The 23429-nt window shown below is 44.3% G+C and overlaps 1 protein-coding gene and 1 long non-coding RNA gene across 2 annotated transcripts; both read left to right on the top strand.

Moving 5' to 3' along the window:
• Positions 1 to 1032: 1032 nt before the first annotated feature.
• Positions 1033 to 10280, top strand: LOC131398117 (uncharacterized). The gene is made up of 3 exons (XR_009216835.1): positions 1033 to 1334; positions 6087 to 6216; positions 9082 to 10280. It is a non-coding gene; the product is annotated as an uncharacterized LOC131398117 (long non-coding RNA).
• A 3198-nt stretch (positions 10281 to 13478) lies between these two features.
• TMED2 (transmembrane p24 trafficking protein 2) lies at positions 13479 to 22962 on the top strand. The gene is made up of 4 exons (XM_058531269.1): positions 13479 to 13733; positions 15159 to 15351; positions 18230 to 18337; positions 21453 to 22962. Exons 1-4 carry the CDS (start codon positions 13554 to 13556, stop codon positions 21575 to 21577), a joined length of 606 nt encoding a protein of 201 aa, XP_058387252.1. The 5' UTR covers positions 13479 to 13553; the 3' UTR covers positions 21578 to 22962.
• Positions 22963 to 23429: the final 467 nt, after the last annotated feature.

Here is a 23429-nt window from a genome sequence, read left to right as displayed (position 1 = left end):
ACCGAGAGTGATGCAGAGATGGACAGCCCAAACTTAGAAAGGGAGATCAGAGGCTGAGCAGGAAACAACTCACGCCTTGTTGAGGAGGGCATGCAAATGCCGGCCAGTGCTAAACTGTTGGGAAACAACAGAAAGGGGATTGGAGGTCGCTCCACTAGAGGGCATCTTTCTCTGTCCATTCCACGCACAGCACTCAACCTCCTCTCTCCATAACATGGAACCACTGTTTAAAGACTGTGAGCGATGGGCCGGCCCCATGGCTTGGCGGTTGTGTGCGTGCGCTCTGCTGCTGGCAGCCCGGGTTCGATCTGACGCCCGGCTTCTCCGGCCATGCTGAGGCCACGTCCCACATACAGCAACTAGAAGAATGTGCAGCTATGACATACAACTATCTACTGGGGCTTTGGGGGGAAAAATAAATAAATAAAATTATATAAAAAAAAGACTATGTGCTTGCTGAATTATTTATGAATAAAATGATATAATATCTGTGAATTGCTTTAAAATAACCTACTGGGAGGGTGGGATGGTTGGGAATATGGATGAAGTGAAGACTGGCCATTTTGTTAATAATTGTTGAAGCTGGGTGATGGGTATATGGAAGTTCATTATACTATTCTTCCTCTTTCTGTAATATTAGAAAATTTTCATTTAAAAATTAAAAAATAAATAAAGATTGAGCTTGGAGAAGTAGCAAGTATCGGCTCGCCTGGGACGACCACAAGTCTTGCTCCAGCCATAGGTAAACGAAGAGAGATTGGATGCCACCAACAGGAGGAGAAGATCTGGAGCTTCCAGAAAGGATGAGTGGGCGCGGGGGCCCACCCCAGCTAGGGGCAGGAGGAGGAGCTGCAGGTAGATGACGGATGGCTCCTCCCTCTGCGAGCCAGTTGGGCTGGGCACGTGGCAAAGAGAAGCAGTGATTGTGTGGAAGGAGAAGTCACTGCTTCCTGGAAAATCAAGCCACAGGGGCCCGGGGAACCACACTAGGGCCTGAGAGGCAGCATGGGGCCCTTGAGTGTAGCTCCCCTGTGCTGCTGCCATAGACTATGCATAGACTGAATGTCTGTGTCCGCCAAATTCATATGCTGAAATCTTAACCCCCAATGTGACGGTGTTTGGAGGTGGGGCCTCTAGGAGGCGATGAAGCCGTGAGGGCAGAGCCTTCATGCATGGGATTAGTGCTCTCACAAAAGAGACCCCAGAGTGCATTCTCGGCCCTTCTACCACGTGAGGACACATAGAAAAGACAGCATCTATGAACCAGGAAGAGGGTCCTCATCACACACCAAATCTGCCAGCGCCTTGATCTTGGCCTTCCAGCCTCCAGAACTGTGAGAAATAATTTCTGTTGTTTACAGATGACCTAGTCTACTGTATTTTTGTTGTAGCAGCCTGAGCTGACTGAGACAGACTGTTTTATGAGCACCCCTATTTTTCAGGAGTCTGAGCAGTCTCCTGACCACCTCTGCTTTACTTGCCCCGTCTCTTGGCCTCGATCCCAAGGGCTAAAGACCTGAAATGGCCTCACAGCCTCTCTTCCACCCACGCTGCCCTCCTGACTTCCCATGGTTGCTGTTCTGGCTTCTCCTTCCTCCTCCTCCTCCCGCTCCCCACTCCCCTCCTCCCGCTCTTCCTCCTTTCCCTCTCCCACCTCCCCCACTTCCTTCTCCTCCCACCCCACAACTCCTCCTCCTTCTTTAATTTGACAGACTTGAGATGGTCATGGACGATTTTGGGGTCCTCACTGCATCTTTAAACACCAGAAATGTCACACGAGACTCACGGTCTGCTCTGCATTTGTTCTGTTGACAGTCACCCTCCCTCCAAGGGCATTGCGTAGAAGATATGATCAGCCTTCTAAAATCCTTCTTGGAAAACAGGAAAATCAAACCTTAGCAACAAGATTCTTTAAACGGCACTGGGCACACTCTCTGAATTTCAATGTCTGTTTCCACCTGAAGAGAGGTTCCCTGTAAATGCCAGGTCTGTGTAGGTTTTCTACTACAGTTACATTAACCTGGTAGTGCTTCTCTGCTTCGAGGGTCTCATCCACTTAAATGGTTGGGCTCCGAGTTAAAGAAAACGTTTAAAGAAAAATATTTAAAAAGTAAAACATCACCCATCACCTTTGTATGGGTTTCTTAAAAAGCCTATGAGCTACTGCTCTTTTGGAGGCTATAAGGCGAGGGAAGCAGGCGAGGGCGGAAGGCAAGTGAGGCAGAAAGGAGGAGGAAGAACGGTGCGAGGTGGGACGTTACCCAAGCTGGCCCAGCTGTGCAAGAATATGCAGCTCATTGCGTGGTCTTACGGGGTGTCTCCGGGGAGGATGTGTGAAGCCACTGAATCTCAGGCCTGCCCGTCAGCACGGAGCGGGGTAGTGGGGGTATGAGGGGGAAGGTGAGCAATTTCTCTGCCTGCTCCTTAGTCTCTCATTAGTCTTCCCCATGCGGCGTTGACCTCCCCCCATTTCCAGGCAGACCCCCCCAATAGGGATGGTCCTGGGTGCTGAGGCAGCTGCAGCCTTTGCTCTGTGGTCTCCCGAGCCCATCAGAAATGGTAGGAGCTGAGGTGACTGTCACACTGCACAGGGCCTTGCAGCCACGGGAACAGCGTGGGCTGTGGCTGATGCTGTTCACGCCAGGAAGCCAGGCAAGTATCCCAGGTGGGCTGGGGAGCGTGCAGGTGGGATGAAGGGATCTGGGTCTGCCATACCCATAATCAGACCATTTAAAAATTATGTGTTTAGTAGAATTCCTCCCATCCTGTTTCCACTCCAGGTAACCACTGTTGAGGGTTTGGTCCACGCTCCTCCTGATTTTTTCCTGAGAATAGGCATATATACGTAAACATACACTTATTTTTTTAAATGGAAGCATGACATACATATTACTAGTATGCAATTTGCTTTTTTCACTTAACAATACCGTATAATCATCTTTCCAGCTCAGCATATATGGACCTTCCTCGTTCTTTTTTCTTCTTAATAGATGATACCTGTCTCATTCTTTTAGATGATTGCATAGTTTTCTGTTTTATGGATGTACTGTAATTTACCCGATCATTTCTCCTTTAATAGACGTTCACGCTATTTCCTGGTTTGGGCTATTTTAAACAATGTTGCTGTGCAAATCAACACTTAATTTTTGGTCCTTTCAACTTGATGAGAAGTGAGTGGCTAAAACATGTTACATCCTCATCTGACCAGTGCCTCTGTTCCTGCCTATACATTAGGAAGTGAGGAGCATGGCTGCTGGCCACGGCTCACCGCGGCAGACAGCAAAGCCCCGACTGTGTGCGTGTGTGCTGGTGGCTCCCTGTTGCAGCCACGCATCTTTCTTTCTTTCTTTTTTTTTTTTGTTGAGGAAGATTGGCCCTGAGCTAATATCTGTTGCCAATCTTCCTCTTTTTGCTTGAGGAGGATTATCACTGAGCTAACGTCTGTGCTCATCTTCCTCTAGTTTGTGTGTGGGACGCCACCACAGCATGGCTTGATGAGTGGTATGTAGGTCTGCACCCGGGATCCGAACCTGCAAACCCTGGGCTGCCAAAGTGGAGCACGCGAACCCAACCACTACACCACTGGGCCGGCCCCAGATCTAGCCTTCTTTATTCTCCACATCTCAACCACAGTAGCCCTTTTTTCAGTTTTCAAACTTGCCAAGGTTAGAACCTCATACAATGCTGTTGGGAGTGTAATTAGTAAAATCACTTTGAAAAACGGGCAGTACCTACTAAGTCTAAACACACACCAACCTTATGGCTCAGCAATTCCACTTCTAGGTTTATATCCAACAGAAATGAGAACAGAATGTCTGTAGCTGTTTTACTTAAAATTGTCCAAAACAGGAAATAAGCTGAATGCAGTTTTTTTGGTCCAGTTTGGTTCACCCAGCATAATGTTTTAAGATTCATTCAAATTGTTGTGTGTATAGATAGCTCATTCCTTTTTATTGCTGAGTAGTATGCCACCGTGTGGATATACCACAATTTGTTTGTCTGCTCACCTGTGGTTGGACATTTGGGCCATTTCCGGTTTGTGCCTAATTCAAATACTGTGAACGTTTGTGTATAGGTCTTTGCAGGGACGCATGAGTTCCTTTCTTTTGGGTAAATACCTAGAAGCAGAATGTCTGGGTTGCACAGTAAGTGTGTGTTTAACTTTTCAAGAAACTGCCAAACTGTTTTCCCAAGTGGTTGTGTCATTTTACGTTCCCACCAGCAGTGACAAAGTGGAATGCGCCTGGGCCTTTCTGATTTTACCAATGTCCCTGGGTGATTCTGCTGCTCACTCAAGTTTGCGAACCCCTGGCTTAGGGGGTGATTGAATTGGGGGGCTTCTCCTTCAAGAGGTGACATTGGAGCAGACACTGGGGAAAGCGAGGGAGTGAGCCATGAGGAAATGGGCGAAGACTGCCCCAGGCAGAGGGAGTGGGAAGTGCAGAGCCCTTGAATCAGTCATGTGCCTGGTGTGGCGGCGGGCCAGCAAGCGAGTCCATGAGTGGAGCTGAGGAGGAAAGTGTGGTAAAAAACAGAGAGGAGATTGGGGCCAGATTATGTAGGGCCCCCAGGGAACGATAAACTGTATGGGTTTGATTCTCAATGAGCTTTTTGGGTTTTTGAGTAGAAGCATGACATGATTTCGCAGCTGAGGAAACTGAGGCTCAGAGAGGTCAATTAAGTTGCCACAGGTCACACAGTAAGTGGCTGAGCTGAGGTTCAACCCAGGTCTGTCCAAGGCCAGAGAACGTGCTGTTGACCTCTGTGTTCCCTTTGAGCTGGCTTTAGCATCAAATAAATACATTAAAAGCAGGTGTTTGGAAGCCATCAATGTCCTCCAGCCAAAGACCACCAGGCACACTGGTAATTAAGCCAGTTGGGTTTATAACTCATTGCAGTGAGAGAGAACGTGCACCGTGGGAACCGTGGGCATCTCAGTAAGAGAGTGTTGGGTGTTAGAAAGAACCTAGTACAGTATGGGCTTTGGTTGGGTGGTTCTGGGGAGAGTTTAGGATCTGGGAGTCTGTTCCAGAGCGGGTGCAGTCAGGAAGTGGGGTGATTCTGTGACTGGGGATCTGACTAGATCTTCTCTATACGGAGGACAGACTAGAGCCAGGCTGGAGCTGCATTTGGTGAAGAAGCAGCCATCACTCATGTTAGCCAAGAAAGGGAGGCGTTTGGTATTCCCTGGCCCAGCCCATGCTTGTGCTTTGTCTTGTTCCCTCACGGTCACAGTGCCCTCATCTGATGTTGACGGGCTGTGAAATTGTCGTGTCAACGGGAGAGCACCCAGGCCAGCTGGTAGGGCCAGGCCAGCAAATGGATGGGTGTCGGGCGCTGCTCGTCTCTTGCTCAAAGCCATGGCAGTTGTTTGATCTTCATGGTGGAAATATGGTCTAGAAAAAACAAAACCCAACCCCGACTGGCTTTGGAACGTGTTGGAATCTCAAAGACACAGCCTCCCTTGGCTGCCCTTTCTGCCATCTTACTCCGGCTGTGCTGAGCTGGCTGTTTCTGGACTACATCTCAGATGGTTGAAAACTCTTCCCTGTTTGTGTGTGTTAAACAGCTGTATTGAGATATAGTTCACATGCCATGAAATCCACGCATTTAGAGCGCACAATTCAGTGGCTTTTCGTATATTCACAGATTTGTGCAGCCATCACTACTATCTAGTCCCAGAACGTTTTTGTCATTCCAAACAGGAACCCCATTAGCAGTCGCTCCCCAATTCCTCCCTACTCCCACCACAGCCTGAGGAAACCACTAATCTACTCTCTGGCTTTATGGATTTACCTGTTCTGGATATTTCATATAAATGGACTCATACAATATGTGGCCTTTTGTGACTGGCTTCTTTTACTTAGCACAGTGTTTTCAAGGTTCATCCATGTTGCAGCAGTACATCATTCCTTTTTATGGCTGAGTAATATTCCATTTTGTGGATGGACCACACTGTTTATCCATTCATCCACTGGCAGACTTTTGCATTGATTCCACCTTACCTATTGTCTTGTCTCTTGTAAAAACAGTACTTTTCCTCTGGAAGCTCAGATCACTTTGTAGAAACCTTTACCTCCTCACAGAACTCCTTGTTTCCGGGAGGATGAACCAGGATCCAGAAGAGAGTAGGAAGGAAAAGAGCTTTATCCAGCCAGGAAGCTCACAGCCATTGAGTACCTCCTGTGTGACAGACGGGGCTCCAGGACTGCAAAGGTAAGTCAGGACAAAAGTAGGGGCCAGCCCGGTGGCATAGCGGTTAAGCTTGTGTGCTCTGCTTGGCAACCCGGGGCTCTCAGATTTGAATCCTGGGCACGGACTGACACATTGCTTATCAAGCCATGCTGTGGCAGGCATTCCGCATATAAAGTAGAGGAAGATGGGCACAGATGTTAGCCCAGGGCCAGTCTTCCTTAGCAAGAAGAGGAGGACGGGCAATGGATGTTAGCTCAGGGCTGATCTTCCTCACCAAAAAAAAATAGGACAGAAGTCTCTGCTCTCAAGAAGCTCATGGTCCAGTGAATAGAGAGGGTACATCTGTTGTTTTGCCCACTAGGATCCACCCCATTTTTCTGATTGTCTTCAGGGGAACCACCCCTCCCCCACTCCCTGGTTCCAGAGGAGGAAACCTAGGCCTGCCCAACGGGCACCGTCAAACCCGTGAGCCTACTGGTTGGCTTAGGGATGGGCATTGACCTCAGACAGTCCAATGAGATTCCATGACAATTTTCCTGGACCTCTTGGAAAGGTAAGGTTTTATTTTGGCTGGCTGTTTTTTCCTGTTGGGTTGCTGAGAAAACAGGCTGGAAGCCTGGGGCTGCTGCTGGCTGTCTTGTGTTTGTTTGAGGAGAGCCAGCCTGAGTAAGAAGGCAACAGGGAGGAAGGCAGGGCCAAGAGATAGGAGAGCAAAGCACATCCTGGGAGGTCATGTGAGCAGCTGGATCAAACTGCACCTGATTTTTTGCTACCTCTAGGCTTTTCAGCTGCACGAACCAATAATCTTTAAGAATTAAAAAAAAATGGATTGTGGTGATGGTTGCACAGCTCTGTGACTGTAACTAGAACCATTGAATTCTATACTTTTTTTTTTTTTGAGGAAGATTAGCCCTGAGCTAACATCTATTGCCAATCCTCCTCTTTTTTGCTGAGGAAGATTGGCCCTGGGCTAACATCTATGCCCATCTTCCTCTACTTTATACGGGACGCCACCACAGCATGGCTTTGATAGGTGGTTCGTACGTCCACGCCCAGGATCCGAACTGAGAAACCTGGGCCACGGAAGCGGAGCGCGCGAACTTAACTATGCCACCAGGCCAGCCCCTGAACTGTATACTTTAAATGGGTGAATTGTATGGTATACAAATTATATGTGAATAACAAAAAAATAACACCAGATAAGGACTGTGAATGAATCACACACAGACTTTTGTTGAAACCCAGAATAAGAGCAGCTTACTCAGTCTGTAGAGTGGGGCAGGCACGCAGCCTTCCTGAGGAGATGTTACTCCACTTTACAGGTGAGGAACTGAAGTCCCTCCCAGAAAGAAATTGAGTATTATCCTTTCAATGAGGGACAGCGCTAACAATTAAAGTGATTAGTACTTTCTAGCCCATAACCTAGTCTTTGAAAACACAGTCTCTCCTTATGCACTGTCAAAATGTCTAAACCATGCCACCAATTAACTGACCTAAATTACTTCAAAGTTATATATAGCATCAAGCCTGCTTATCCCGAACAGACATGGGAGAGGTCTCTGTAGCTGTAACACCTCTCGATTTGGATTTCTAAAGTTTGTCAAAACTCTTCCACAACTCAAACTGGTCTAAGCAAAAAAGCTACATCAATAAGAAATCTCTGATGTGAATTTCAGGCACAGCTGGATCCAGGGGCTCAGCAATGTCATGTGACTGCTGTCATTCTCTGACCCTCAGCTCCAGATTTGTATAATGTTGATATCACTCTCATGCAGGCTGTCTGCATTTGTGGCAACGGTGGTCTCCAGGACCTCCAGGGTTACACCCCACCAGTTCAATAACCTCAGAAAATTCAAAGAATTTTAATTGTGTATCACTGGATCAGTTTCGGACACATGCCCACCCCTGGCCCAACACTGTGCTTAGGGAGACAGAAGTTGCTGATTGGTCAGGCTTAGAGCCAAAGAGTGGGGACAGTCCACTTGAGTGGCCTGGGATAAGATAAGAGGGAGGGGAATCCTCAGTGGACAAGTAGGGTGCTCTTACAGAGCAGAGAATGGATGTTGAGCAGACAAAAAAAGTCAACATAGGGACCAGGCTGCTGGTGTAGTGGTTAAGTTCGCATGCTCTGCTTTGGCGGCCTGGGGTTCACGGGTTCAGATCCTGGGCACAGACCTACACAGTTCTCATCAACCCGTGCTGTGGCGGCATCCCACATACAAAATAGAGGAAGGTGGGCACAGATGTTAGCTCACGACCAGTCTTCCTCACACACACACAAAAAAAGTATTTAGTTTGGTGCCAGGAAGCTGGTAGTGCTTACCTGTAGAAATGTGGCCATCTAAAAAGCTGATATTAGAAACTTCCTCTTTTTAATACTTTAATTTCATCTTCATGATCTGGACCATCCTTTTCTTTTCACATAATTACCCAAGTCTTTCTTAAAGTATTGTTCCTCCCTCTTCACTATATCCTCACTAGTGGATCTTATCATCAGGAGGGGCCCCCTTCTGTGCTCCTGCAGCATCTTCTGCTTGGATTACCCCCTCCAGCCTGTAATTAATTACTTCCAGGTATTGTTCCCCGTGTGCACGCAGAGCCCATCACAAGAGTCTGGGGTCACGTGACCCAGCCTTCACTGTCAGTAACAGCCTCACATTTACACTTTTCATTTTTACAGAAGCTAATTTCACTTTTGGTTTACAATTCAGGACAGGGGTTTGTATCAGTCAGAAAATGGAACCCACTCTAGGTCTTTCAACAGAAAGGTTCTAATCGGGAAATTGGTTAAACAGGTGCATTAGTTACCTATAGCCGTGTAAAAAGTTACCCTAGAACTTAGTGGCTTAAAGCAACAATAATCATTATCTTTCATGGTTTCTGTAGGTCTGGAATTTGGGAGCAGCTTGGCTGAGCGATTCTGATACAGGGTCTCTCAGGGGCTTGCAGTCAAGATATCGGCAGGGGCTGCAGTCATCTGAAGGCTTGACCCGGGCTGGAGGAGCCACTTCCACGACGTTGGTGGGAGGCCTGAGTTTCTCTCTATGCGCGCCTCTCCCAGAGCTGCTCAAGTGTCCTCAAGACATGACGGCTGGCTTCCCCCAGAGGAAGCTGTTCAAGAGAGCAAGGTAGAAGCAACAATGCCTTTTATGACCTACCTCCAGAAGTCACACAGCATCTCATCTGCCACATTCTCAGTCAGAAGTGAGTCACTAAACCAATTCTGCCTCCCAGTCTGGGAGCGGGGAATTAGGCTCCACCTTTTGAAGGGAGGAGGGTCAAGAATTTGTGGATATATTTGTTTTGGTGAGGAAGATTGGCCCTGAGCTAACATCTGTTGCCAATCTTCCTCTTTTTTTTCATGAAGAAGATTAACCCTGAGATAAGATCTGTGCCAATCTTCCTCTATTTTGTATGTGGGTCACTGCCACAGCATCGCTGAAGAATGGTGTGGGTCCGGGCCTGGGATCTGAACCTGTGAACCCAGGCCGCCGAAGCAGAGCATGCCCAACTTAACCACTACGCCACGGGGCTGGCTCCTGGATATATTTTGAAACCAAACACCAGGTGATGATAGAGCTGAAGATCCAAACAAGGGATGGTGAGACAACTTACAGATTAACGAGAGCAGAAAGACCCCAACCCACTTAGGACTGGAGGAAAGAAGGGAGGAAGTGGGGTTACCGGATCCCAGGAGCCAGGACCACCCAGTGGAAACTGGAACTTCAGAGGAGCTGCAGGTTTGAAGACAGCCGCTAACGGCGACGCTTCCCAAAGCAGAGAGGGAGACAAACACTCTAGCTCCTTCCTTCCTCTCCCCTCTAGTCTTCCATCAGTGCCTGCAACTGGCAGGATCTTCCAGGAAGCAGAGTGCAAGGGAGCCTGGAAAACTTAGTTTCTTGTGATGCAGAGGTGAGCAGAGAGGGCTGGGATGGATCTGAGATCAAATGAGTAAAGGACTAGCATGGAGCCCCCCAAAATGGCTGATTTGATTAGATGGTGATATTGTGGTTAAATTTGTCTTGAATTCTGATTATTTTTACATATTAATATTGTTTTCAATAAAATGACATTTTAAAACTGAAAATGAAAAAAAAAAGAATAATGAAAGAAATTTTCCCAGTCTCCTTTAATCTTCCTTAATTTTAAAAGACTTCTTTGGGACCAAAGGGAAGGAGTGTTAATACCCAGACAGCAGAAAGCTGATCTAGCCTTTCTGTGGAAACAGCCTTTTGTTATTCTCTTGACAACTTGCCAGCACTTGAGAACTGACTGATGCAGCTGATCCAAACCCCTCAACAGTTTCTAACCGGGTTTCCTGGTCCCTGCCACACACAACAAGCTTCTGATTCCGAGTAGAAATAATTTATTTTGTCTGCTCTAGATATATACCCAAGAGAATTGGAAATATATGTCCATACAAAAACGTGTGCATGAATGTTCACAGCAACATTCTTCATAATAGCCAAAAAGTGTAAACGACCCAAATGTCCATCAACAGGTGAATGGACAGACAAAACGTGGTCTATCCATATAACACAATATCGTTCAGCCATAACAAGGAATGAAGCACTGACACATCACAACACAGAAGAACCTTGAAAACATGCTCAGTGAAAGAAGCTGGTCACAAAAGGTCACATATTGTAGGATTCCGTTCCAAATCCATAGCGACAGGCAGTAGATTAGCGGTGGCCAGGGGCTGAGGGGAGGAGGAACGGGCAGTGACTGCTAATGGGTATGGGATTTCTTTTTGGCCTGATGAAATGTTTTGGAATTAAGTGACGATGGTTGAACAACTCCGAATATACTAAAAACCACTGAATCGTACACTTGAAAACGGTGAATTTTATGGTACGTGAAAAGGAAGGAAGGAAGGAAGGGAGGACCCATTTTTTGTTGCACTTCACTGACCACTGATCACCACCTGGTGGCTTCTAGACCAGACCCCAGTTGAGAGGTTTGTTCGTCATCCATCAAATATTTATTGAGCACCCCCTATGTGCCAGCTGTTTGTTATGCTGGATGTGTTCATGCACACCATGGCACGTGAGCTCATGCCAATCTGAGGACCACTGAAGTGCACATTTACTGTGGGTGACCTGGCATGTCCTGAGAACCTGTGGTTCTTTGTCTTCAGATCCTGAAATAATGTTGAAAGACGCCTGGTGAGTAATTATAACAACGATGCTAGAAAGAAAAACCTGTATAAAGAAGGAACGAAACCAAGTAGTTGGTAGTAATTATTTTACAGTACCGTGATTAGAGTTACCTTTGTCTCCTTTCTCACTTTCAGATAGCACAGTTAATTACTTTATAATATAAAAAATACATTTACAGAAGACTTCGGGCTGCATCTTTGGTTTGGCCACCACTGTGTTTTCAAAAATTGTATTTAGATACAGCATCTATGCTCCAGTTTGCCACAGTCCTCCCCACTCCCTATTGCCTTAAGCTGGTGCCATCTCTCAATCTTATAAGCTGCTTGATTCCTGAAGGCACTTGATTTTGGGACCCCTGATTTATATAATAAACCCCCCCATATACAATTCATTGTATTCCACTGAGATGCTAAATGTCCACATTTTAAATCCCTGATAAGTGGAGTTAGAACATTATTTAATCAGTTTGAAAATTAATATTTAATTTCCAGAGAAAAATAGAATTGTTCCTGGCGCTTTTCTACAGAGTTGGGTTGCTTGGGAAGTCAAAAAACCTGTATCCATTAGTTCAATTCAGTTTAATAGAAAACCTCTGAAGGCATTACAAGCAGGAAGAGATTTCGTGCACAGAAAAGGGGCTTCTGAATGGGTCGGTGAGGCCGGAGGAGCAGGCTCCAGGCTGGGCCTCCCTCCAGCGACGGCTCCCAGAATAACACTACAGAACTGACCTGCCAGCAGAAGCAAGAACTCTGCCACAGTCTGGAGGGTGGGGAATCAGGGGACCATTACTAGAACTCTCGAGTTCAATAACACATCATAGCCAGGAAGCTTCCATCACTGTAGCTACACCTGTTTCTTGACACCTGAAGCAGGCAAACTGGATCTTGGGCCACTACTGCCCCCTATTGCCTGCTGAGGTTTGAAGAAATAACCCCTCAAATTTGCACTACACACGCACATACATGGTGTCATCCGATCCTCACCATAACTTGACCAGATGCAAGGAATGTGGTGTCATCCCCGTTTTACAGATAAGGAAAGTGAAGCTCAGAGAGGTGATGGAACATAATTAAGGTCACACAGTGCAGAACTGGAGTAACAACAGGTCTCCTCCTCCCCAGGCCAGTTCAATGAACTTGACATGTCAACTAACACAGCCTTTTGTGAGGTCTTTTGTGGCTCTATGGTAGGACCTGAGAGCACAGCACATAATATGCCAAGTGCCTCATGAGTGGCACAGACTGGTAAATAACTATAACTCAGTAGGCACAAATCTGCCTTGTAAGCACAGAGGAAGGGGCTAGTATTTGGCAGAAGAAGGTCTAGGAACATTTCAGAGAAAAGGCAACATTTGAATAGGGTTTTGAGGGATAAGTAGGAGTGTACCAGGAGGCAAAGAGCGGAAAAAAATTGTCCTAGTAGCTGGCAAGAGCTAAGGGAATGGGAGGTGGCCCCAAGACTTTGCGGAGCTGAGAGAATTCTAATTTTGGAGGATGTAGACAAGGTAAAATTTTTTTGGTAGTTGTATCACATACGCACAGTAAAATAAGGTGCATTCAGCTTAAGTACACAGCTTCTTGATTTTTTAAAAAAGCATCTGTAAACACTCAAGTACCCATCATGTAGGGGAAGATATAAAACATTTCCAACATCCCAGGCGGTTCCCTCGTGCCCCTTTTCAGCCTATACCCGCCTCCGTCCTTTCCCCATTGGTTTTTGCTGGGTGAGGGGAGGCCAGCATAAAACCTCAAAGCCTTTGGCTGCAGCCCCCATCTCAAATTCCCTCCACTCCTATTGCTGCCGCCAAATCTTTCGCCATCTTTTTTGGACAATCCTAAGAGGGCACTGCACCGAGCGCGGTAGTTTTCTTGATAGCGCCGCTTTCTTGTGTGGTCCACGTGAAATTTAGGTTGCGCGCGAAAAGGGAGCGAGGTGAGGCCGACGGCTTTTGGCCCTTCGGAGCCACCGTCCAGGGGCCGCGCGGAGGCGCCATGTCCCTCGGCGGCCGCCGTGCGTCCGTTACGTGGCAGCTGCCGGCGCCCGCCAATCCACGGCGCCCGCATCAGCCCCCTCGGGTGGCGCAGCCGGAAGGGGCGGAGCGGAGGCGGCGGCGGCTGAGGAGGCAGCGGTGGCGGCGGCGGCGGCGGCGGCTCTGGAGGCCGCACTCTGGGTCCTGGCTTCGGCCCCAGCCGCACCATGGTGACGCTCGCTGAGCTGCTGGTGCTCCTGGCCGCCCTCCTGGCCACGGCCTCGGGCTACTTCGTCAGCATCGACGCGCACGCCGAGGAGTGCTTCTTCGAGCGGGTCACCTCGGGCACCAAGATGGGCCTCATCTTCGAGGTGGCCGAGGGCGGCTTCCTGGACATCGACGTGGAGGTGCGGGCGCCCTGCCCGCGGCCGAGGCGGGGTCGCGCGGGGCGCGCCCGGGGTCTGCGGGGGAGCGGGGCGTGGGGGCGGCTGTCCGCGTTCTGGGAGGGGCCCGGGCCCCGCCTGGGCGACCCCCAACGGCCCTGTCGCCGCGGCCGGCCAGGATTCCGGGCGCGGGCTCCCCTCGGGCTGCGGAGCCTGGGCTTAGTCGCTTTGGGTTCCCACCCTGAACGGCGGGTCCCCCGGCACGTCTCGCCGAGCTTTGTCGACCGGGCGCCGCGTGTCAGCTCCGGGCCCAGAAGGCGCCTCCCGGGGGTTAGCTGGTGGCAGGACTCGGTACGCCCGGCAGCCGCGTTCCTTCGTGTTACGGGCTAATGTTGGAACGTGGCAGGGAAACGTCTGAAAAAGTAAATCGGAAGCTATGGAATGCTCGCAGACGTTCGCGTTGTGTTTTTCATTGTTTTTCATAGAAACGTCCTGAATGTTGGACTCGTTTTTACACAAACCTCCAGATATCTCTTTTAGCCATCTCTGTAGGAGAGAGGTGGAGTTGGGTCCTGCATTTTTAGGAGGGATGAGTGCAGTGAAGGATCTGGAGCGAACAGGAAATTATTTTAAGAAACCAGCCGTCCCTGAATTTCCTCCTGTTTTTTTTTTTAAACCAAGAGAATGATTCGCCTCTAATATTTTTTAGGAAACCAGATGTAATTAATATTTAAATTCATCTGTTAGCATGATTAATTGGGTTTAAGAGTTCCATTTGACAGTGAACATCAACACAGTTGGGCACAAATTACACAATACAAGTGAAGTCCAGGAATAAGGGGATAATGGGAGGAGTGACTGTTAAAGTTAGCTAAGACGTTGGAGATCAACTGTTCCAGTCTTAAGTTTTACAGGTGGTAGGGGCTTTATAAAAGAACTAACTCCAGCACCCCTAACAGCTGATTTGTAGCAGACTGGGCTGAGAACATGGGTCTCCTAATTTCCAGGCCTTTCCCTTAAGCCTTCAGCGTCTCACATAAAGCACTTTCCTTCACTGATTGGCAGTAATCAGAAAAACCTAGAAATGTAGCTTGCTCAAAATTCTTAGATTTAAAGATATTTCTTTTTTTGATGTTTTGCTATTAACAGCTACACTTTTGCTGGTGGTATTAGGCCACTTGGAGACAATGTTTAAGGTGTGGTTTCTGTTTCTGAGGGGTTTACGTTTAAGTTGGACAAATAAAACAAATGTCAAAGTTGAAAAGTGTTTAGAGAGTCTTGTTTCATAAGTGGGAGAACTGCAGCACAGAGAGGTTACTGTCGATAACTGAAGTGGAGCTAAGTGAAAATTAGATTTTCTTAGCAAATATCCTACTGCCAATAGACATCACTCATGAAGTTTATGATTTTAAGTCCGTGATATCTTATGCATTTCTTTCTTGCCTCCAGATTACAGGGCCTGATAATAAAGGAATTTATAAAGGAGACCGGGAGTCCAGTGGGAAATACACATTTGCTGCTCACATGGACGGAACATACAAGTTTTGTTTTAGCAATAGGATGTCCACCATGACTCCAAAGATAGTGATGTTCACCATTGATATTGGGGAGGCCCCAAAAGGACAAGACATGGAAACAGAAGGTGAGATGAGCATTCAGAAGATTTATATCACATTCCAAGAGTTAATATTAATTTTGTACATTTTTCTCCATCTAAATGGAATGTTTATTTTGGTTTCTTATTCTAGGTTCATTCACTGTCTTTACAACCAAAAACCTTTTGTGTAATATGCTTTTTATTTATTCAAATCTCCTAATTAACAAAAAGAAGTTTCTGGAGGTTCATGTTTGTATTTTAGGTCTTTACAGTTGCCCCTTCTAGCAGCTTTTCATAGTCACTTTGTGCTCTTGTAGGCACGTAGGTTACATGTGTCTTAGGTGGTTTGTTTGGTTAATCCTGGTATATACATCTTTATTTGCTCATTTGTTTACATGACTAGTTTAGCTAAACTTTTTATTTTTTTGTGTGTTTCTATCTTACACTTTTCTTTAGGTGGTGGAGATACCTGGGATGGTATGTGGATTGCCTTTTGACAGCATCCTGTCTTTCTGTATATTTTGTTTGCTGCTGTCTAATTTCTGCTTTCCTTCTTTCTAACCTCAGTTTGTTAGCATGAGAGTGTTTTTTCTCTTAATTAAAAAACCTTATAACTAATTAGAGTTTTGAGTGATTGTTTTTTGGCAGTTTTTATTTGGTTGACAGGAGATATAGGTTAGGTCATTTTAAATTAATAGCATTGGGAACACAGTGATTGACATTTTAGTAGTAACATCATACTTTGTTTTAAATGAATACTGAAGGGTGGAAAGATTCAACTGTAACTGGACAAGTGAAAGTCTTAATTAAACATAGCTAATAGCAAATGGTGCCTTTGACTGCAGGAAGTATTTTGTAGGCTTGTTTTACCATTATTAAAGTTTTCTAACTTGAAACTTGGTTGGATGTAAAATGCAGTTGTGGGAACCGTGTCTAGAATATGGTGACAAAAGTTCTGTCAGCCATATGTTGCAGTTAGATTAATTTTTATTCCTCAACTGACCAGTAATGAACCCTAAATTGATTCTTCTGGATAAATTGCTTACCAGGAGCCAGCAAATTTAGATTTTATTTATTTATTTTTTTTTTGCCACAGCACATGTCAGGATTGTTGGAGACTAGCAGTTCAACACATTTCATAGTATTAACATGATATCACTTGTCTTAGATAGTGAGCAATTAGTAAAGTACTTGCATCATGAAGAAGGTGAAGTGTGTGTTAGGTTTTGAAATCTGTTGAATCATACTACTTAGTAATTCCTGTGTTTGCTTTTCAGGGCCATTTACAGTGTAGGACTTGGCTAATTCTCAAGGAGAATTAGGAGTTTTGACGGGCTTTGTCTTTGTTCATTTTCTGGAAATTAGTCCTTTCTAAATAATTAGAAAATATTGGCTGATGAACTATATTGAATGGTGAATACTTAATTAGTCTTAAATAATCCTTTAACACGATATCTAAAATTCTTGCTTTTGCTTTGTTAATGGCACTGAGTGGCAGCTGGCAAATCAAGCCTTCCTTTAAAGCAGTGCTTCTCAAGTGAGGATGATTTTTGCCCCCAGGGGACATTTGACAATACCTGGAGACATTTTTGATTCTTATGGCTGGGTGAGTGATCCTACAATGCATGGGACAGCTCCCCACAGCAAAGAATTATCTGATCCAAAATGTCAACAGTGCTGCTCCTGAGAAACCCTGCTCTAAAGGTTCCATGTGGGGCATGGGCTTCCGAAGTGAAGCTAGTGAGGGATGATTTGAGATTCTAGCCCCGCTGCCTTAAAATGTTAAGGGCCTTTGGCTTCTCTTAAGAAATTTAGGATTATCTGTGGCAATTTGGAATTCCAGATGAGGCCCAATCTTGGGCAGTGATGAAGAGACTCCTCCAGTGGGAATCTTCCCTTGGGGTATATTTTTTTCCTGTCTGTTGGTTGTCGTAATCTAGCATTGTAGAAGCATACACTTATTCTTCAGAACTGTTATTTCACCCTGTATTTGTTTTTTTACTAGAGAGAATACTTGGTTTTAAACCTTGTGCAGCTGAGAGCTTGTCTCTTCACTTGCAATGCCTGCTAGTCCCCACTGTAGTGAAATTATTGCTTTGACTCTCATAGAAGAATGTTTGAGTTGGTGTGGATTTTCCCAAGAGCGTCTTCATGTTTTTCTCCTCAGCTTCATAGAGATTAAAAGTCTGTTTTGATACTGCTCCTAAATTAACATTCCACTTATGACTTTTAAGAGTAGATTTTGATTTTAGTTTAATATTGTTATAGAGTGTTTTTGTGTGTGTGTGTGTGTGTGTGTGTGTGAGAGAGGAAGATCAGCCCTGAGCTAACATCCATGCTAATCCTCCTCTTTTGGCTGAGGAAGACTGGCCCTGGGCTAACATCCTTGCTGATCTTCCTCCACTTTATGTGGGACGCCGCCACAGCATGGCCTGACAAGCTGTACGTCAGTGCGCGCCCGGGGTCCGAACCCAGGCCGCCAGCAGCAGAGTGCGAGCACTTAACCGCTATACCACGGGGCTGGCCCCTATAGGATGTTTTTGTTAGAGTTTTTGTTTGATTTATATTTTGTGCTCTCTTTTTTTCCCCTCAGTCTTTTTTTCTCCACTCTGGTTAGTGGTCAGCATAGTGAACTTCACTTAGCAATTCATTAGAAGAAATTTCTTAGGGTTAATTGTTTTCCTTTAGTTAGTAAACATTGTATAGTCTGTTTCCTATCCTGAAAGATTTCTTACTAGGAATGGACTTTAAAAAATGCTTTGAGAATTAAATTGTCATTAGTGGTCCGAAATGATGTCTGGGCCATTTCTAAAAATAGGTTCTTTTGTGTGCCTTCTCTGAGGAATATTTGTATTGCTTTATAAGTATTTTTCATAAAGAGAGTGCCAAATATGTGCTAATCTGTTTCCAAATCCTTCTGTAGCTCACCAGAACAAGCTAGAAGAAATGATTAATGAGCTAGCAGTGGCAATGACAGCTGTAAAGCATGAACAGGAGTACATGGAAGTTCGAGAGAGAATACACAGAGCGAGTAAGTTAACGCTCTAACTTTGCTGCAGTGTCTCTGGTAGCCGTGAAATGGTGCAGGTGTATTACTCAAGAGCTTGCTTGTGTTTTCCTCTTTGGGAGATTTTGCAGACATAACCGTACTAAAGCATTGACTTAAAAAAGCACCTATGCAAAGACATTTTTTGAGCGTACATGTTTGTATAGCTTTGTACTAGACTAGTTGATCATTGGACATTCATTCTAAACCAAAAAATGCGATTAAGATGCAGCACAAGCTTTTAAGAGTTTTTAAAAATGTGTGATCAGCTGAGGAATAAGCCAATGGTTTTCTTAAAGCAGAAAGGAAAAACATTGTAAAATGGGTGTTGCATTGGTTTTAAATCACATATCTGAAACTTTTGTGCCAGTGTGATTAATATTGTATGCTGAGATGTAGCCTTTTCCCTAAAACCTAAGGTTTAGTCTAGTTAAAATAGAAAGCACTGAAACATGAATATAGGCAGTCACCAGGTAAAGATCAGTTTGGGTTCCCAAGTTTGGGAACTGGGAATGTGTTGGTCTTTGGAAACAGTCATCATTGGAATCCCATGTTAGGTTGCAAAAGCCTAGTTAGCCCATGATATAGCATTAAATATTATGCTTTTGCATTTAAAATTAAGAGGTACCATATTGACACACAGACTAGGTACCATATTTTAGATCCAGGTCCACACTTGTTCAGTCTTTCATCCTCTAAGTAATTCTTGGGGATAGACCTCACTGGGAACAAGCTTGTCTGTAAAGGCAAAGTGGTTTATGTCAGGAATCTTTGTTTTGAGTTTAGGGTGGGGAGTGGAAAGGAGAGTGACTCAAAGAGATAAGCACAGGTTGAATTTCTTTCTTTTTTTTTGTGAGGAAGATCACCCCTGAGCTAACATCCATGCCAGTCCTCCTCTTTTTGCTGAGAAAGACCAGCTCTGAGCTAACATCCGTGCCAGTCTTCCTCCACTTTATGTGGGACACGGCCACAGCATGGCCTGACAAGCGGTGTGTTGGTGCGCGCCTGGGATCCAAACCCCGGGCCGCCAGCAGCCGAGCGCGCCCACTTAACCGCTACACCACGGGGCCCGCCCCTTGAATTTCTTGAAGATGTGGTTTCTGTTCTTGCTACCCTCTTACATCTGTTCTTGCCACTGAGGGAAAGGAGCCTTCAGGACCTAGAGCATAGAGTTCACCTCTCCTTGGGAGAATAATGAGTAAACATAACAGACTGGAGAAGTGCCCTGTTCTTGCTTTTTTTGGGGCGGAGTGGGGCCTGAGGTGGACCAAGGATTGTGTACACACACTCCTCTTCCACCATCATTCCTTCTCCTCCTTGCCTCCACTCTTAATCGCCTCACCCTCTGGCATCTCCACCTTCTCTCCTTCACCTGGCAGGGACCTATTTGTGGGTTCCCTTGCTCCCAGTTGGGGACCAGCCCATTCTGGGATGAGAAGGGCAGTGAACAAAGTCTGAGGGCTAAGAGCGTTCGCAGCTTTGCAGTCTAACCAGTCCGGACCAGATGGCTTTAAAGGTATAGGAGGGTCTGGGAGCACTGCAGCCAGAGGAAGCACCTGTCTTCTATATGGGGGCATCCAACCTTATTCTCTCACCCTTAATTGGAGCAGAGATACTCCTGTATTTGTTTCATAAACAAAACAGAATTTTAGGCATTCAGTTTAATTTCACAAATCAAATAGTTTCCACAATATTGTTTGTTTTTTGTACGTCTTCCTACAGCAATCACTCCTCAGAGATGAACATAATCAGACCTTTTTTCCCCACTACAGTGTTGTAATAATACTGTGTTGCTTCTAGATCAGGCTCACATGTGAATCACATGAGGACAGGGTCCCGTAGGTGGCTACTTTCCTATGTTATCGTGCTTCGGTGTGTCCTATTTAAGCTTAAAGATGCATTTTGCTATAAGTAAAGGGAGACATACATACTTTTTTTCATGGTTGGTTAATATTTTGAAGTATTTACTCAGCCATTCCCCTTTTAGACACAATCTTAAAATTAGTTGTTCAGTTATGCGAGAAATTGGTTACTAAGTTTTCAGGAGAAGTAAACTTCATGCCATGGAATTAGCACTAAAATTTCAGTGTTGGTAGTTTTCAGAGTTCTAGTTAATGTTCTTGGGCATGTGTCTATTCTTACTCTGGAAAAGTCACTTTTTTTTAAAGTAACTATAAGTCATCTTTTTGGAAACATCTTAATTGCTTTTCACTTCTTTTTGAGTGATCGTTAGTCCAGTAGCTTTTACAATTTTAGTTAATTTTTTTACAAATGGTATCATACATCTAAAAATATGACACTTGTTCAGCTGGTTAATATTGTTACTATATTGCTAATTGTGACTGTTTTTAATATTGGCCATTTGCAGAAAAATCAGAAACTATGTAGTAATTTTAAAAAGTTAAGGCTATAGAATTTGATCAGAAACTTGAAAGAATGTGACATAAATTGAGCAGAATAAATTATTATAGTCATGGCTGTTAACTTTAAGGATCAAATCCTTAGCTTGAGAATGGAATAAATCATGAGACTAATTCAATTTGTCTGGTATTGGTCCATGAAACTGAGAAACCTCCCCATTTAGAACAGATGCCAAGTACATAGTAGATCCTCATTGAATATTTGTTGAATAAATGTTTAAAGAAAAAAACACTTAAACTGACACAGTTTGGACTTGGTTGGTAGTGCTTTTTGGGTAACTCTCTGATCTTGAAATAACTTCTTAATTTTTTTAAAGTCACTTTTCTGATTCAGCAGAAAGGATTATAATGTAGGGACATTTCAATGTGAGGGAGAACAGAGGCTGGATTGGGTTTTAACCCAAGAAGTGTGACCTTGGGCAAGTCACTTTTCCTCTCTGTTCCCATACATAAGCAGAATGGGCTTTGCTGTGCTCTGTGAATCTTTCAGGGCCCATTTAAATCTAAAATTCTCTGCTTCTAAATCTGTTGAGTTACTTGGGGACAGAAGTATTTAGAGTACTATGAATGGTGTAAAAAATATTACTTTGACAGAGTCAAGGGTAGAGGATGATGTTTATGATGCCTATGCTTTTTTTTTTTTTGTTATTAAATTTTGATTGTTTGTTTGTCCTCAACAGTCAACGACAACACAAACAGCAGAGTGGTCCTTTGGTCCTTCTTTGAAGCTCTTGTTCTAGTTGCCATGACATTGGGACAGATCTACTATCTGAAGAGATTTTTTGAAGTCCGGAGGGTCGTTTAAAAGCCTTTTCCTGATGATCTCAAACTCATAATTCACTGTTTACCAAACATCTTGGTCATAATAATGTCATTAGTTTCCACATTTTTATTTTCTGAACTGTACATTCACAGCTTATGTTTCTTTGTGATTAATAGCTCTTGAGAGGAAACACCTTTTTAGGGAAATTATAGTGAAAATTTGACATTGGATTGGCATAATTTCTTACTTGAATTCTGCCTCCGTTATACATGTCCTTTTGGAACTCAAACACTGCAAATGAAATACAGGCGTATAGTCCTTATTATATCTTCTTTTCCTTTTGTTTTCATAATAAAAGACAGTTTGTTCAGGATGGTACTTTACTGATAGTACTTCACTAAAATGATTGCATTCTTTGGATCCCTTATTAAGTCATTTACAGATTCATTTTGTTGAGTCCTTATGAGAAACAACAATCTGAATCTTGATTTCCTGCCTAGCCTGATGGCGAGCTCTGTGACTTTGGAGTCTGCTATCAGGTTGGTGCTTTTATACTTTGTCTGTCTTGTTTTTGCTGTAAAGCTAAGACTTAACCCAACATTTTTCCCCCTAAATTTTTACTTTAACCTTCAAACTCAATCACCTCCAGTTAAAGTGATGACACAAGCAGCTAATAACCATTTTTTGGTTTCTGCCTAACCTTGTAAAAAGTCTCTATTAAAGCCAATTCTCTGGGTGTTGCAGCGAACGCTGGCTCTTTTCTTTCTGTGCTGGCATATCTGCTCTCTCCACTCTTGGCACGTAGGAGGTATGCATTCACGTAATTGGAAAGATCTGGATTTCTGATGCCAAAGGGTTAAAGCCTCTTGGATTTCATTGCAATGATAAACAGCCACTATTTTATTTTTGATCAGTGGCATTTTGGCCACTGTTTACTTAGGGTACTGAACATCATTGTCAGTACTAGAGTTTTTGTTTTTCTTGGGTCTTTCTTTTTTGGCACATGTGAATTTTGTTTTGTATAAAACAAAAGGACTTTTTCTTGCTCTCTGATGATGGGTTTAAAATTAAAGGAGCATCTGGTTTTGGTGTAGGGATGATCCAGGATTATGTTGTGACTGATGTATATGAGTTACTTGTACATTTTTTTGGATCTTTGCAAGGGGATAACTACAAGTAACAAGTTTTATATAATTAATTTAAATTTGTTACAGGTTTTCATGTTCGGGGTAAACAATTTTTCAACCTTGGGTGAAAATACTTGCAGCAGTTTAAGGTGACTGTTACCTTAGGACAACTGTTGCATGCCAATTTGTGTGTGTGTGTGTGAAAACACTACAAAATTGAATTAAAAGATGTAAATTTAAAATTGGTTGTGTATCTAATCTGCCCCAGGTTCAGTAAATAAACAGTTCTTTTTAAAAACAGTCTTAGTATTCTGTGTTTTATATATTAATGGTTAATTCACATTTGTTAAATACTAACTTTCTGTTCATATTTGAAATGAGACCTGTCCATGTTTTCTGAGTAATTATGCTTATGAACTTGAGGACAGTGAACAGGAACCCAGTTTTAGGTTTCCCTGTGTGATTTCTTTGATGGGTCATTGATAGCATCTTCTTTATTTGGGAAAAAAAAGTTTGAGTTATTTTCACCAACCACCTGGTTTATGGATGTGGGAAGTAACTTTAAGAGGGATTAAATGATTTGCCCAAGGCTCCCAAATGAAGAGTGATTGATAGAACCAGAAACTAGATCTCTGCCTTTAGAAACGGTTCCTGGTCCTCCATTACACTAAGGGCCTGCTAGTAACAGAAGAAACTACCATTCATTGAGCACTGTCTAATGTCCTAGCACAACGCTAAGTGCTTTGTGTGGTCTGTCTCCTTTATTC

This window comes from Diceros bicornis, chromosome 35, assembly GCF_020826845.1.
Source record: "Diceros bicornis minor isolate mBicDic1 chromosome 35, mDicBic1.mat.cur, whole genome shotgun sequence".
NCBI lineage: Eukaryota > Metazoa > Chordata > Mammalia > Perissodactyla > Rhinocerotidae > Diceros > Diceros bicornis.
The sequence above is the reverse complement of the archived record's forward strand: the minus strand, read 5'-3'. Positions and strand labels throughout refer to the sequence as shown.